Here is a 16,761-nt window from a genome sequence, read left to right on the forward strand (position 1 = left end):
TTCGCAAATACAAAGCATATACTTTTATTAAATTACAAACTACAAAAAAGTAATCAAATAGTGCTCTGAGGTCACTTGAGGTCATTTGAGGTCATCTGAGGTCATCTGAGGTCATTTGAGAACAATTTTTTTTGCCGTTAAATTACATTTTTTTATTTTTTTTAATTTTGAAAATAATAATTTTGAGCAAAAATATTGCTCATTTGATTTTGAAAATTTTTTGTTTCAATATCGATCGACGGTGAAGTGTACACATGCGCTCGCGATTCCGGAACTACCTCGCTCATTAATGATTATTTAATGGATGCATCAATCAAAATCACAGTATGAAAAAAAAATTTCCAAACTAATTTCTGGCTGGCAGTTCACTTCGAGAAAGTTAATTCTGTGAAACACACAAAATTGAAAGAGAAGAAGAGAAAGCTAAGAGAAAGATTGTTAATAATTTTCGATACCAGTGACAGGTATACTAAATATATATATTTATTCTTAAAATTATATAAGACGCTTGTTAATTGCAGAAAAAATCAAAAACAGAAGAAATCCTGCCAACGACTGACTCCAAAGAAAGTAGAATTCAAACGAAGACAGAAGGTATGCTTTAAAGACTTCCCCCACGGTTTTGGCCTAGATGGGCCTCGCGCAGAAAAAAATTCTGAAAAAACAGTATGTTCGGTGGTCCTTCTTATACTTATTTATTATAATTATCGTTTGACTTATTTTTTAAACAGATATATCTATTACAAGTCTAAAATTATAAAAGGGAATTTAGGCCATTATAATTCCCTCATTTTACATTTTTCCGTAAATCGGAATAGCGCGGACCAGAGTTACAAATTTTGTGAGCTAGCTGAGGTGAGCTATATGAGCTAGATGAGCTACAGCTCAGCTCAGCTCAGCTCAGCGATTTCGAGGTGAGGGTCAGCTCAGCTCAGCTCAGCTTAATTTTTCTGAAGAAAGCAAGCTCAACTCAGCTCAATGGTTCTTCGAGAAAAGTCAGCTCAGCTCAGCTAGCTCAATTTTAACCTCGACTTAGCTAGCCCAGCTCAGCTCAGCTTGAAAAAATTGTCAGCTCAGCTCAGCAAGCTCAGATTGAAAAATCATCAGCTCAGCTCAGCTCAAGAACTAACAGATAAACCCCAGCTTAGCTCAGCTCAATTTTTTCGGCAAAATCCAGCTCAGCTCAGCTCAGCTCAGTTGTTTTCAAAGGGGTCAGCTCAGCTCAGTTCAGCTTAAAAAAATTGTCAGCTCAGCTCAGCTCAAAAATTTTCAGATAAGCCCAAGCTCAGCTCAGCTCAGATGCTTTACAAGGGGGCCAGCTCAGCTCAGCTCAGCTCAATGGTTCTTCGAGAAAAGTCAGATCAGCTCAGCTAGCTCAATTTTAACCTCAACTCAGCTAGCTCAGCTCAGCTCAGCTTGAAAAAATTGTAAGCTCAGCTCAGCTAGCTCAGTTTGAAAAATCATCAGCTCAGCTCAAAAACTAACAGATAAACCTCAGCTCAGCTCAGCTCAAATTTTTCGAAATAATCCAGCTCAGCTCAGCTCAGCTCAGTTGTTTTCAAAGGGGTCAGCTCAGCTCAGTTCAGCTTAAAAATTGTCAGCTCAGCTCAGCTCAAAAATTTTCAAATTAGCCCAAGCTCAGCTCAGCTCAGCTCATTTTTTCGAAAAATCCAGCTCAGCTCAGTTGCTTTTCAAGGGGCCAGCTCAGCTCAGCTCAGCTTAAAAAAATTGTCAGCTCAGCTCAGCTCAAAAATTTTCAAATTAGCCCAAGCTCAGCTCAGCTCAGCTCATTTTTTTCGAAAAAATTCAGCTCAGCTCAGTTGCTTTTCAAGGGGCCAGCTCAGCTCAGTTCAGCTTAAAAAAATTGTCAGCTCAGCTTAGCTCAAAAATTTTCAAATTAGCCCAAGCTCAGCTCAGCTCAGTTCATTTTTTCGAAAAATCCAGCTCAGCTCAGTTGCTTTTCAAGGGGCCAGCTCAGCTCAATTTCGACCACAGCTCAGCTAGCTCAGCTCACAAAAATTTTCAAAAATCTGCAACTCTGGCTCGGACCGAGAATTAAGATCACTTACGTTCGTTACACCTTTAATAGGGATGAACCTGAAATTGTCAACAAGGCAATCAAGGCCATCACGGCCAGCATGGCCATCAAGGCCATCGACCCGACCAAAAACTCGACCTAGTCGGAAATGGTGGGGTTTATATTGGCACCGAACGATCCTACCATGGATTTTTTTGATTTGATCGGTGGTGGGGTTTGGTCGGTGGGTGGTCGGCTTAAGTCGGTTTCTTTGTGTTTTTCGTTTTGACCGATTTTTTTCATTTCTCTCTGGCGATAAAAGAAAAAGAGATTGTCGACAAGGCCATCAAGGACATCATGGCCATCGAGGCTATAAAGACCATTTTAGAAATCAGCAAAAGTCCCTATAACCTGAATTCAACAACGCCCTCAAGGCCATCAATTCTAGAAAGTTGCGGGTTTCCTTTAAGACAGGCGCGGAGCGCACACCCGCTTTTTCTGCTTTCTGATCGTTGATTATTGCTTCAAAAGTATAAAAATTGATCTGCTTAGTTAAAACCATGGATGCTCGAAAACAATACCTTGGAAAAATCCCACGATTCCTTAATTCCTTCGAAGTGTCAAATGATGGCTCGGGGACCATGGCGAATCTTACCTTTATGATGTCTCGTGTCGTGCAAAGCCAACTCCCTGAGTTTGCTCCAAAGCAAATGTACAGGGCATTAGAAGATATATTGGAAAGAACCGAAGCCACTATGACTGTCGAGTCGTTTTTCGTTTTCCATTTTCAGGGCGGGCCTGTCATAAATTGCTCTTTTGAATGTGCGGTACCGCTTATCATATGAATTTTCGATTATAATCGGGATCATGGCTGTCGAATTCGCGTCCTATGATCTGTCAAAAAAAATTTTAGTGTGCGAATTAATATTTACGCGTCGTTTTTCTATCTTTCGCGTTCGTCTCGTTCAATCATCTTCAGAAAGCTTTAGAAAAAAGATAATAGAAGTAAGCGCTTTAAAAGTCTCCAAAATTTCTCTAAAAATTAATTCTTTTTCTTTTCGAGTGACGACAGTTATCAAATAACCAGCTCTGATCTAGACGATCGAGAAATTGCAAAATTTATGGTTAAGAGGCCTCTTGAGCTTGCTGTTATATTTAAGACGATCTCTTCGAAAGAATGGCTCAGATTAAAAGCTGAACGATTGGTTAAAAGTTTTTTCTTCCAAAAACTTGACAAGCCTTCAAATTGGAATCAAATATCTAAAGAAACAATAGATGTTTTGGAAATGACGAGGTGTTTAGACTACAGAATATATCAACTTCATCGTGCATATGATGAGCTACGTCTCCAACAAAGAATAAGACGATCTTACAATCAAGGTGGACGACATCAGGGTTATTACGAATTACTGTGTGGAAAATTTGTCTCTCTCACATCGTTGTTTCCAAAAAACTTGTGGTAAAATCGAATTATATGATGTGGAGTTCATTTTTCTTTTTTAAGTCGTCGTCGTGGATGAGAAGTTCTGTTATGATGTCAATGTTCTACGATGTTTATCCTTTTCTTTCACTCTTTCCTTATTTTTTACGTGATTGTTACCCTTAAGCAATTTGTTCGATAAAATCTTGGATAAGGATTAATTGTTAAAGTATTTAGACGATGTCCGAGTTTGGCGTCTCTATGATGCCTGTTGAACCACCACCAGATGATTTATGCGCACTTGGTCCAGCGCCAAGCGTCATGAATATCGATTCTATTGATGCTGTGTCTAACTATGACTTTGACCCCAATGAAGCTCCTGTTAATCTTCTTCAAGTACCAAGGTTTTTATTCGTTCAAGATTGATTGAATTAAAGTTAATTTTGCATTTCAGTGTTCTTGATCTCGAGAGACTTGATAATCTAAATGAACCGCTTGGCACAGCTCCGTCAATTCTTAATATTGACACCATTTCTGTTTATTCCCACGATGAGGTTCAGGCGAATAACTCTGAACTGACTGATTTAACGGAGGTTTTTATGGTCGAGTTCCAAGTGTGATGAATCTTGACCAGGGTTTCGAAAAATTGGCAGCCATGCGGCGGCGAGGATTTATTCATACTCCGCGCGCCCTTCGCTTACGGCCTCCATTCATTTTTCGAATCCACGCTCTGGCGGCAAAGCCAGCCGCTGGCCGCTGGATTCCACTGGAGACCGAATTTCAGCCTCGGATAATGTAAAATTCGGACTGGGTCGCGTTAACGCAAGATGAATCACCAAGTGGCCGCTGAACCCTGGCGGCCAGCGGAGGTGGGTCTCTAAGAGGTGGAAACCAAAAGAGTATGAGTGGGTTGTGGCTGCCGCCTGGCCTCGTATTTTTCGAGACCCTGATCTTGACCATATAAACACAATGAACGAATGCGTTCCAAGTGTACCGTCTTCATCAGATTTCGACATAATGAACGGATGCGTTCCAAGTGTACCATCTTCATCAGATTTCGACATAATGAACGAACGAGCGCCTTCTGTGCCAGATATAAGTTCTCTTACGATTGATGAGGATTCAGAAATTCAATTATCGACGTCTTCAGTGAATGAATTAGGAGCGGAAGCAGATTGCTCTTCGCACCTGCAAAGTTATGGTCATGAAAATGTGAGTGAGGATATACAAGATTCCGACTACACTTACAATCATGTCAACGGGACAGAAATTCAAAATTCGATGGACACACCGGAGAATCAATATCTGCAAGATCACGAAGAAACGATGGAAATGATAAAACAATCGCAAAATGGTCACCTTGAGGCGCTTACGAAAACTGAAAATGTCACACGATCACGCTTCCAAAAATCGCACGCAAACCAAGCACTCATAGACCAAGTCTTCTTGAGTGCAGTCGGACGAAGAATTTTCCATTAACCAGAACAAATTCTTCAACTCGTTCCCTAAGAAACGCGTTCAAGAAAGAATCAAAAGCAAAAACAACAGGCTTAAGGCAAGCTCTGGCAAGAAGTAGGCTCCGCGAGATCGCCGCATCGGTCGAAATCACCGATCAACGGTCTGCAGACTCTCTAAGAGAGCTTAGTTTTCTATCAATGACTGATAAACTTGCCACGAAAATAATCAATGATGTGACAAAGATAATATCGTCAAAGAAAAAGTCAAAATTAGGTGATATTCTCTCAAAGGTATAATCGTTTTTTTTTAAGAATTTTCTAACATTCTTAAGCTGAAATCTTCTCCCGCTTTTACGGCGAAAGAAGCAGAAAAACTTTTTGCAAAGTTTTTAGTTAAAGAGCTTAATACAAAAAGGGTGGTAGGCGGCCTTTTGAACAGACCTTCAAAGAATGAAAAATATTTTACCTAAAAATTTTTCTATCTTTACTTGTCTGCCCAAACGACCGCTTACAACCCAATAGATACAATGGACCGACGTCTCGTCCATCGATTAAATTGTCCAATTATAAAGGTGATGGGTCCTAGCAGCGCTCAGGCCCGACCGTTCAGAGTATCATTTCAAAATCTCGATAGAGATCTCGGCGAGTTGATCCAGTGGTAGCACACCCCGGCCGGACGCGGGAAACCGTTGTTCAATCCCAGGACTTGTCTAGCTTTTTAGCTTGAGCGCTGTTAAAATCCATCAAAGGATACTCTTGTTGTCGTAAATGTGGAAATAATTTTCCAACATCTTCTACTGCCTCAGCATTTCATGATCATGTTAAAATATGCTCTGGTCGAGTCTGCACAGGAAAGATAATAATTATCAGGATTGTCTAAGTATGCTGTGTTCTTATCAAAAATAAGATTGCAAAAAGCACTTTTCTTCTTTGGATTTATACAATAATCACCTTGGTAACTGTACGGCTTCCGTCACAAGCAAAGACTATGATGTGAAGCTATTGAAGAGAAAAGATGCCTACAAATGCTGTGGAAGTCGTCCAACAAAACAGAATGGCCGGGTAAAACGACAGCATGAGATCAGACAATGCGTTTTGCCAACCTGCTTTATATGCTGCCAGAGGATCCCATTAGAGCATATTGAAGACCACGTGAGTAATCACAAAGATGACTTCGGCTCCGGTCTAGTTCAAGCTGTTAGAGAAGAACCTGTCAGGGTGCAAAAATCATCTGAAGAGCCTTATCTTCTTGAAAATCAAGAGGCACCGCATTCATCAAAAAATTTGCCTACAGTGTTAACGAAAAATGTCGAGGCAAGTGAGCAGATGCTTTTTATGCCTCAAGAAGTCGGGATTCTATCAAAATCAACGATAGAGCATTTGGATGCTGACGTTCGTCTCGAAAAAATATCACGCGCCTCTAGAGAAGAGGAAGGAAGTGTTGAACAGAACCAAGAGCAGGAACTAAACATTCAGCCTCGCTCTATTCTTAAAAAGAATAAAACGACGAATTCTGAGGAAGATGACTCTGATCCTGATTGGATAGATGAAAATCCCGCTGAGCGGCTTGAACTTGAAAAAGAAAACTTGATAGGTGCACTTGAAGAAATTGCCAGTACATCTTCCGTTCCAAGTATTTTGGAAGCTCTGTCAACTTTGAAAACAACCGAGGAAATTAAAAGTGAAATGCAAAACCTGAGTGAGCAGAATCAAAATACTCTCATCAAAATGCAGCTTTTACCAAGGTTTGTGAAGAGAAAATTTTATAAAAGAATAGAACAATTTATAAAAGATTATAATTCTAGTGAAATAATGAAAAATATGCTTGACAAATCAACTTGGAAAAATGAGAACGTGATTTTAAAAGCGGTATTAAAAGAAAATAATTCGCAAGAAAGAATTCATGTTCTTTCCTCGACATTTGGAATTAAGGACCGGTCAAAAAGTCCAAAACAATATTGATAGAGTAAATGGAAAAACACCCTATTATAAATATCGGAAAGTTGAGCGACCTCGCTTTAGAAAAAGAAACTGAAGAAGCTTGCAGATGAAAAAGAATCTGGGGAAAATTATGCCAATTTCAATCAGATCAAATCCGCGAATATTTCATTAGATTGGATTATAAAATTAATGAATTTTACGATCTCCATCATGTCTATAATCCTATATTTGTTTCGGCAATAGACGCATTTCTTGACGAGAGAGCTTTCATTGATCCGAGTCAAAAGAAAGCAACTCTAAGGGAATCCTTAATTCTTGACCGCACTGTCTTGAAATATCTTCGTGAAAAATGTGATACGCGAACCCATAAAATTGACTTGCTACGACCAACGACTCAGTCTCTGACCACTTCGAGAAGAATACTGAAAAAAACTCTTGAAGAACTTCACGCTGAATTTATTAGTGAATATCCACAGCTTACACACCTAACTTTGAAGGAGTTCAAAAGTATGACTCCATTTTACTACATTCCGCCCTCACGTACAACGCAAGTTGTATGCGCCTGCGAGATAGGGTCTTAAATCGTGAATTATTATAAATTTATTGTCACTGTAATGGAAATCACACCATGATATGATTAAGACCATTTATTAGTCCTGCCTTAACAAGGGAACTTATGAGAAGGCTGCGCAGAGCCTTGGAAAGAAATTAGGACAGGAGACTCTTTTCTTAGATATCACAGTTCATCGCAGAATCCGTTAACAGGTCCTAACAAGATCTTGAGGATAAAAAAGCCCCCCTCCATAAGACGTTCCCGCATTGGCAGGCTTCAATTTCAAAGAAATCTTGGAAAGGAGCACCTGTGCAACAACGGACAAACAATATTGTGTCACTGATCGTAAAAAGAAGACAAGTTGCTTTGTTCACCCAAAAAATTCAACATCCTGCAGCGACTGCACTCACAAGAGTTGCGTTGGTCCGGATGAATTTATGGAAGACTTTGATCGAGAAATATTCGAAAAAGTCGTACAAATGCATCCTGACGAGACCGTTGCCTTTGACAGATTCGAACTCCTCAAAGCTGGAGTTAAAGCTGAGACAGCTTTTGTTTCTGGTAGCGAAACTCGCGGTAAAATGCCAATACGGCAATTCTTCGATCAGCTTAAAAGTATGACGAGAGAAACACTTGCCCATAGCATCGACAAGAGCAGAAATAAAGAAGATCTTAAAGTATATGAACATGGAGATGTTAAGCCAGGGAGTCTTCATCTTGAGCCGAGGGTCTTAAATTGTATCGAATGAATACGTCAAGTGTGTCTATAAGCAAGAACTTTCTGAGACCCGTGGAAAGCTTGACTACGCCTCGACGTTTGTTCTTCAAAATAATACTGCGTCACAGTTCGGGATCAGAAAATTCATTAATTTCGCTTGGCTTGTTTACATGAACCCTAAAAATAGCATGAATATCTTCAAGCCGGGCGCCTTGGATTGAATTGTAACGTTTTAACGGCGGTCGCTCGATGGAATGAAAACGAAATACAAAAAATGCAATACTTTCATTTTCTTATGGAGAAGAAATTTGCCGGAGCGCCGATTGAGGCGGAAAAAATGATTGTTGAAAATTTTAAAAATCGAAACATAAATTTCACAGTCATTAACAGGATTTCTGAAAGGGTTCGAAAGGGTTAAAATTTGCATTTTAATGTTGACGATAATTCCATTATGGCTCGTCGGTAGGTAATGGTCTATTTCGATCTTGCGGATTTATAAGATCTTTGAATTTCCCGAACCCTGTTTTACATAATGCGAGCTCTGAATTCAAATCGAGGGAACATTTTCACCATGCCATTTCAAATAACGATGGCCTGCGGAGAACTTATATTTTCAAAACCAGCCGCCATGGAAAAGGTATTTTTTCCGCGAAACTAATTCTAGAATTCTGAGGCCTCGTCGATGGCGCCCATAGTCACTGCGCTACCACGATAAAAAATGCGAAACTTGTAAATCGCTGTGGTACTCTTGATGAATGCCTCGGATTCTTGAAGGAAAATGAGCAGAAGCTGCGGACAGAAGAAAAAGAAAAACGCGCAAAACAAAATTTTGCTGGGCGAGAATATGCCATTCTCAAGAATAAAAATGAAGAGACCACGAAATCTTCCGTAAATCTCAACATACCGTCAATTAAATCGATTCGTATGATAAACTTCGACGCAGCAAGAGGAGCTCTTTATGCAAAAGACATAGTCTGCAGCTGCGATCTCTGTTCCAGTGGAAAAATTAGTCTCTGTGTTCGAAATTCTGGAAACACATTTTCCAGAAAAATCGGACAGAAAGACGGAACAATAATTATTGATAATAAAAATCAGCCTCAAAGAAGACCCGTCAATCTTCGAGAATTATCAAACAAACAAACAATCAGCGATTACGTCTACTCTGCAACAGATATTCAAGCTCAGTTAAGGGTTTTAACGACCGAACGTCATTAACTAAAACAGGGCTATATGCTCTAGAGAACCCTGATTAAGATTGCGCTCTTAAGATTAGAAAATACAAATAAAACAGTCAGTATCCTCTACCCTGTGGCCCGCCAAAGGTGTGACTCTAGAGCTTTAAAACCTAATTTTCTGTTTTTCTTAAGCGAAATATCAAAATCTTCTCTGAAAGCGGAAATTTCCAAAGTCCGGGGTCAAAATCGTTATCTTGTCCGAATTTAAAATTCGAGAAACAGATTTTTGCTCATATCCTACATCTTCCGTCGGAAACATGACTCAAGGCACTTATAATGACCCAAGCCTTAAGAAACGAAAAAAAATTTGTGCACCATTATTGCTGTCATCAAAAGATGAAAACCACGCGGCACTCTTGATCGTTAATGTCAAATCTCGCTCAGTTACTGTCTATGATACAAATGGGGCTATTGGAAATTATCAAAACGCCATTGATAGTTCGAAAAAAAAACTTCTTGATACTATTGGAAAAATTCTGAATGATCAGGGCCCTTGGAAGAAAAAACGCGAAAATGTTCCGCAAACGAATCGTGATTGCGCGGTCTATGTGCTCAACAGGTTAAAAAAAATCTTTAAAATTATTTGTTGCTTAAAATTATTTATAAAAATTATTAAAGAATTGAGCAAGAATTCAAAGCTGGAACACCAGAAATAACATCGTCGAATATTCTTGAGATCAAGGAAAATCAACTCAAAAAAATTAAGTATGGCAATATTAATAAATACAGTTCATAAATTTAAGTCATTGGGTGTGCAATAAAACAACTCCATCAAAAAGAGTCGCACAGCATTCAAGTGAAGTCAATGCTGAATCGAAAAGAGTCCGTTTTTCCTGATCTGGAAATATCACGATTACATTTTTTTTCCTCGTTGTTAAATACAAATATTCCTAATTGTTAATTCTTGTTTTTGAAATTCTCTTTTCTGTGAGTAAAAGAAAGGCAAAAGAAAGAAGAAATCAAATCATTGAATTCAGAATGCTTATAATTTTTTTTATTGCCCGTGTGACTATAAAATAAAACAGCCATTCTTCAATCAAATCCTGAAACACAGAAGATATTTAATATTTATCATCGATTCAAACTGTCTGTATGTTCTCATAACGGAACATGGGTGATGCCTCGACACAGGTCAGAAAAATGAGCGCAATATCTATGTTAGAAAAATGGAAAACTAGTTAATTGAAAAATTGTTTTCTCCATCTTAAGCGTAAAATATAAGATCGGCTGCCCGTTTAGCGCCCCGTCGTTATCTATTTTTCAGAGACCCGTCTAATCTGAACGATGAATTATATTCTTCGATTTTGTAGAGCTCCGACTTCTTCACTTTTAGTCTTCTATTTCACTTCTACTTTCCTTTTATTTCTAGTCTGAGTTTCAAAATAAATCTTTAGATTTTTATAGAGGGCTTTGAAAGAGTCGCTCTCATTCCGAGACTTTGACCAAGTTATCCCATTTTGATATTTTCAAATTGTTTGTATAAAAGAATAGGCTTTGATGATCATAAAGCAAAAATAATAAAGATAAAATCATTTACCGTTCAGATTTGACGGGTCTCTGAAAAAACGGTCATGGCGGGGCGCTAAACGGGCAGCCGCGCTCAGCCGATGTTCTATCCATAATATCCATGTTCTATCCTTAATATCATACATTAGTTATGGAGTCTTTATGGTTCAAAGGGCATGAACGAGAGTGCTGGCGCCGACCATGTTTCTTCGGATACGAAAAAACAAATTTCCTTCTCGGAGATTCACAGGACTGTTTGAATATAAAAAGATGATAGAACAGTTAGGTCTACGCGGAAAAAATACTTTAATGGGGGCGTCCTTATGGAGAGATAATTTTGAACACATTTTCTTAAAGCTCTTGATATGCCTGTTCAGAATCGCGAATAAACATCATATCGGGGGTATTGGGAATTCGAGAAAAATTCGATTTTATGGTTTGTGGGCCTCTTTTCGGCGGCCATCATATCTATATCCCGATGCCCCCGATACAATTTTTAATCGCGATTCTGAATGAGCATCTTGAGATCTTTAAGTAGACGCGTAAAAATTTTCAAAATATGAGGGTGCGACCTGCTTTTGGTTTTCCGCGGAGTCCCCTTATATATGTGTTTCATTAGCTAAAGTAAGAAATTATTCAAACACCACTTTAGATAAAATATTTCGGAAAACACAAATTAAAGAAAAAACTGGATTATTACGTCATATTCTGGTGCCTGTTTAACTGAATTAGCAGTCCTGATGAAAGTAGGACAAATCTGCGATGAGGAAAGAAGACCAATTCTTCAAATCAAGAGCCGGAATGCCTGGAACTATGGTGAAAATCTACCGGAGAGATTTTTATGCGAAAATTGCCATACAAATTGTCATTCGCGCGTCTCCGGAACAGTTCTAGTCTATGCTGGACACAACAATATTCTGAAGGCATCAACACTGGCATTCCAAGATGTTGACCTAGATAAAGCAATTCAGGATAGTTCTTTCTCTATCTAAATCGTCGCAAGAACATTTTTTTTATCTATGTCCGATTATAAAGATAATTAACAAAATAAAAATAAAAGAACTTTTCAAAGGTTTTACATAGAACCCTTACATCGCTGTTTACGAATGCAAGAAAAATCCTCTTTGTTCAACCTTTTCCACTTGCTAAGCCGCTTAGAACAATTGAAGAATCAACACAAAAATGGCTCAAGAAGATATTAAGTGCAAAAGTACCTAGCTTAGCTAACTATTATCGAGTAAAACAGGAAGAGGTTTTCATTTAATTGGAAATAGAACTAAAAAATTGAATGTTTTTGAGTACCGATTCTTCAGAAGCCTCAAACAGCATTTTTTTTCGCCAGATAAAGTTCATCTGAAAGACAATTATGCTCGTCAATTAATCGTCTCAATTATTCAGGTAAAATTGAGGATACTCATAGAAGCTTAGATTTAAGGACCCTGCCCCCGGCATCATTCTTTTCGAAAAATGGATATTAAGCAAACAAGTCCTTAAATAAAGAATATTTTACAGTAACTTCAAATATCTTACTATCTGAAATCTTTGCCTTTTAAATTATTTTTAATAGAGCGTCGAAAAACAAATTTTAACAGCGAATGACAGTTATCCAGAACCACGGAGTCTTCCTAAACGAAAGAAAGGTATTTATAAACATGAAAAATATGGTCGAAATCCTCAGTGTTAAAGTTTCAGATCGTCAAACAATCTTCTTTGACTGCTCTAAACTCTCTCTTATGCCGTCGAGAAAAAAAAGTAATTGCTTGTATCTTTATTTTTTAAATTTTAAAAATATTAAGGAAATTTTCATCGCAGAATGCCTGGATTTTCTGACTGAGAAGATTTTTAAAAGAAGAACAAAACGAGAAGGAACAAACACAACATGCCTCATTCTTTTTAGTTTAAAGTGCTTTTTTATTTGCATCTTACACATATGCACGGTATAAAAATTATTTTTTGTTTTTAAAATTGATAAAATAATCGTTTTCATGTTTCAAATAAATAAAAATATGTAATTTACCGGCAAAAAAAAGTTGACCTCAAATGACCTCAGATGACCTCAAATGACCTCAAGTGACTTTAGAGCATTATTTGATTAATTTTTTGTAGTTTGTAATTAAATAAAAGTATATGCTTTATATTTGCAAAATTAATGCAAAACTAATCCTCAAAAAAAAATTTTTGCAGCCCAAATGTTGCCCGATCTGCTTCAATTTTCGCGAGCACATAGATTCGACTATAGAGTTTCCGAAAAAAAATAGAAAAAAAAATTTGTTATGGAAAAATTTTGCTCTACGAGCAGTTAAAATTTCGGAATTTCCACCTCTGACAAGTCCAAATCTCGAAAATTTCAAAGATTTGGGCAGACTGTAAAAACGTTTTTTATACAGTTTGAGAAGCTCTTTCAGATGAGCCATTCAGAAAAAAAAATTTTTTTTTCACCCTGCCACAATTGGAGACTTCTACCTTTCGCGATGATTTTCAGCTCTCCAATCGGGTCCTTTTCGATCTTTTTTGCTCTTTCTCGCTTCGTTTTCGCCATTTTTAATGAAAAAACAAGGGTTGGGATGAAAAAAAAAGAAAGAGGATCTGATAAAATAACGCGAAGAAAGATAAGTGAAAAAGCCGGCCGCATAAAAAATGCATAAAAATATTTTGACATCGGAATAATTTTGAATGCCCCTCAGTTTCACGACTGTATTTGGCGATTTGCAATCGAATTAGACTGTAAAAGTTTAATGCTGGATCTGCGCTGGTAAATAATGCGCCGAGGCTCTCAGGAAAGAAAGGAGGAAGGCCGTGATCATCCCTTTTAGCGATTAAAGATTTGTAGAGTATCGATTGCAGCAGCTTTCTGCGATGGAATTCCTTCTGACAGACCACTTTCGTTTTTCATTTTCATCGTTTTTCAAACTTCTCTTTTATTTTTCTGATTTTCATTAACAAAAATTCCTGCAAGACTTACTTTCGCATAAATAAGAAGAGATTGAGATTCAAGAAAAACAAGCTCAAAACTGTAAGTATTTTTGAAGTGTCGACTAGGCCTGTGTTAGTAGCCTGTGTAAAAAACCTGAGTTAGAGTTTTCAAGAACTCTTATGCCAAGTCGCGTAGCGGATTTCATTTTTCATTTTTAGACCCTGACTAAGGTTTTTTTCAAGTCGCCAAGCCAAATCTGAAGTATAAGGTCTTTCTAGGGGGAGGTGTCTGGAACCGACAAAAAAAATTTCGACAATTTTTGCGTGGGCGGCTACTCGGCTGCGAATTAGCCTTTTTGCCAAATCAAGGCTTCTGGTTGGTTGAAAATTTCCACGTAAAATTTGTCGAAATTTTTTGTCGGTTCTAGACACCTGACAGGACTAAAAATCGGACTCAGGTTTTTTCTAACAGGTTATTGAGCCCAACTGAAGATGACCGAAAAAGATCAGCAAAATTTGAGATAAAGACATTTTATTATTCCGACGTTTATCTGTATCTTGTCGATTTTGTTCTGTATCTTCTTATCCGATATTGAAAAAGAGAAGAGCGTTCTTTTAATATTTGATACTGGCAGAGATCTATATATTTTCGGCAAAGTATATTTCGAGTGAATTAAATTGCGCGTCGTAAATTCGCGTCGAATGGATCTCAACTGACAAGCAGCTTGGCAGATTGCTCCTCTTCTGTTGAATTATTTAGTTTCGCATTTGCTGGGACGGTTTGTTAACCTTCTGCGCTATTTGAGAAAAGATACTTTTTCGGGCGAAAAAAAAAGAGATTGAAAAAGAATTTTTGATTGCTCCGAGAAACTATGTTGCGAACATAACAGGTAGAATCGGAATTAAGGGTATCAGAGCGTTATTTGGTGCAATACAATCCGAAGTTTTTTGGCTAAAATACTTCAAACTGGGATATTACTATTGAATTAAATAAGGGCGTGACCAGATTAATTGATGAATTGACGTAATCTACTGTTTCTTTGGGAAAAATTTTGAATAAAATGTTCAAAAAAGTTTCATTGCAGATTTTGTGAAATCCCTTTTAGTTCATTATTCTTGAAAGACTGTATCTTTGATACTGTTTTTTGAGAAATTATCCCTCAATTCAGCCGAACTTAAACAAGATGGGAGCAGTGTCAAGCGCACCATCTGACCTATCCGATTATGACGAAGATCCGACCGAAGCCACCCTCATCTACGAAACAGTAAACCTAAACGACGTCAAAAACGAATCTATCCGCCCCGGCTCTGGAAAAAATCCAAGCTCTTCGCAACAAGAAGACAAATACAAAAAGGTACACCAAAAAAAGCTGATGGAACAAATGTTGAGTTTTTTTCAGCAAAAGAGTATTTGCTGGAATTCAGTCGACGTCGAATACTTTCAAAATTATCTGCAGCAATTCAATTTGGGACCCAAATGTGGACATTTAGCCTTTCATGAGGTAAATTAAATTTTACCCGTTGGCGATGTGAGCAAATTTTCTCTAGACATGCTCTGACTGCGAGATTTACGCAGATTTCATCGACAAAAAAGACCATTTCTGCAAAAATTGCGTCCCTTCTGCGAAAACTCTTTTACAAAACGAAGCAAATACGTCCAAACAACCAATAGGTTCTCAAATTCAACCTTTTTCTTTTCCTGATTTTGAATTGTAGTGGTGGCATTGCGTCACGTGGATGGGGACCAAGCATTTGTCTGAAAATTGTCTCTGAAATTAAATTACTTTTTTGCTTCCAAATAAAATCGAGTTCCAGAAATACTCTTTGTTGTTTTCAAATTCCTCTCTTGGAAAGAGCAAAGATAAGCCGTCAGATTTAGATTTACGTTTTCAAGCAGGCCTGAATGCCAATTCGGCTTTGAATGATACCTTTCCTGGGTGCTTTAACGGTGAGCAACAAACTTGAGCAGAAGTAAAGAAGAGAAAGTTGATGCTATGAAAAATTCGCTCTGTGAAGAACAAGACGATGACAATTACAATCGTTTAAGCAAAATGAAAATACAGTGTTTGGATTGTCATTGCTTCGGAACAGTGCGCAAAGTTGGTGACAAAGTCTATCTCTTCACCGAAGAAATCCTATCCACAAGAAAGATCAATACACAAATGGTCGATTTCGAGGAAGAAAAATCATGGAAGAAAAAAGTGAGCCTGGCGGAGCATGGATACTCCACCGACAAGCAAAAGTATACTTACTTAGGACTTGGCTCGCTCTTCTGGATAACAATCATGCTTCTAGGTAGTTTTACTCTATGAATCATAGACTATGATCTCAATTTTGCGAGAATCTTAAAAATTTTTTCAGCGAATTTTGCTTCATTGGAGAACTCCAAACAACAAACTACTTTTCTGACATCAACTTGCCATCAAAGCTACAAAAAGTGCGTTCAACTCGAATCAATGGATATCTGTGGTCATCTGATGAAGCAATGCTTCGCTACACAAGAATTCATCCTTCCGAAGCCGATTGCCGTCATCAAGCCAGAAGAAAGCGAACTGATCGTTTTCTCTGAAGAAGAAAACAAAGTAAATCTGCGACGCTGCAAGAAGAAAAAGTTTTACGACCAAAAAGTTTGCTGCCATCTCTGCTCAAAAACATTGATCCTGAAATCAACGAGGACTCATCCAATCACGCCATGTGAATCAGTCTGCTTTCAATTGACCAGATCTTTTGATTCTGCTGGAGATGTTTGCCCGACTGAGAAATATTGCAAAAGCGGATGTCCTTGTCCATTTTATGAATGCGAAAAGACAAAGGCTATTATAGTCGGAAGAAAGGAGGAGAAACAAAAGCAGAGCTTCATGAAGGCGATGTCGTCTTAGTCGATTTTTCACCGGATCAGGGGAAAAATAAGAGCATCGTTTTTCCAGACGATGATATGTTTGCCAACTACGCATTAGGCGCTACCTTTCTCAATGGAGAACACTACTTGGCCGACCGAAAA

At 38.1% G+C, this 16,761-nt stretch overlaps 2 protein-coding genes and 2 long non-coding RNA genes across 5 annotated transcripts in view; all 4 read left to right on the forward strand.

The window, feature by feature from the left end:
- LOC145700305 (tubulin alpha-1D chain-like) overlaps window positions 1-16,761 on the forward strand; it is a 38,408-nt gene that overhangs the window by 9,328 nt on the left and 12,319 nt on the right. The gene's annotated exons all lie outside the window — the stretch shown is intronic.
- On the forward strand, window positions 121-2,808 carry LOC145697183 (uncharacterized). Its single transcript, XR_014133861.1, has 3 exons — window positions 121-464; window positions 505-594; window positions 2,570-2,808. It is a non-coding gene; the product is annotated as an uncharacterized LOC145697183 (long non-coding RNA).
- LOC145698772 (uncharacterized) lies at window positions 5,451-11,507 on the forward strand. 2 transcript variants are annotated; one of them, XR_014133948.1, is made up of 6 exons: window positions 5,451-6,639; window positions 6,700-9,428; window positions 9,474-9,513; window positions 9,635-9,900; window positions 9,960-10,046; window positions 10,085-11,507. It is a non-coding gene; the product is annotated as an uncharacterized LOC145698772 (long non-coding RNA). The 2 variants fall into 2 exon arrangements; XR_014133947.1 differs by having other exon boundaries at window positions 5,451-9,428.
- LOC145697374 (uncharacterized) lies at window positions 11,542-13,109 on the forward strand. The gene is made up of 6 exons (XM_081774567.1): window positions 11,542-11,825; window positions 11,927-12,087; window positions 12,168-12,245; window positions 12,415-12,487; window positions 12,540-12,599; window positions 12,644-13,109. Exons 1-6 carry the CDS (start codon window positions 11,588-11,590, stop codon window positions 12,679-12,681), a joined length of 648 nt encoding a protein of 215 aa, XP_081630693.1. The 5' UTR covers window positions 11,542-11,587; the 3' UTR covers window positions 12,682-13,109.

Source organism: Oikopleura dioica, chromosome 2 (assembly GCF_907165135.1).
Source record: "Oikopleura dioica chromosome 2, OKI2018_I68_1.0, whole genome shotgun sequence".
Taxonomy (NCBI): Eukaryota; Metazoa; Chordata; class Appendicularia; order Copelata; family Oikopleuridae; genus Oikopleura; species Oikopleura dioica.

Coding starts and splice junctions, on each gene's coding strand:
- LOC145697374 (XM_081774567.1), top strand. CDS start 11,588: ATGAAAGTAGGACAAATCTGCGATGAGGAAAGAAGACCAATTCTTCAA. Junction 11,826..11,926: donor TAAAGCAATTCAGGATAGTT/CTTTCTCTATCT, acceptor CAAAGGTTTTAC/ATAGAACCCTTACATCGCTG. Junction 12,488..12,539: donor TCTTCCTAAACGAAAGAAAG/GTATTTATAAAC, acceptor TTAAAGTTTCAG/ATCGTCAAACAATCTTCTTT.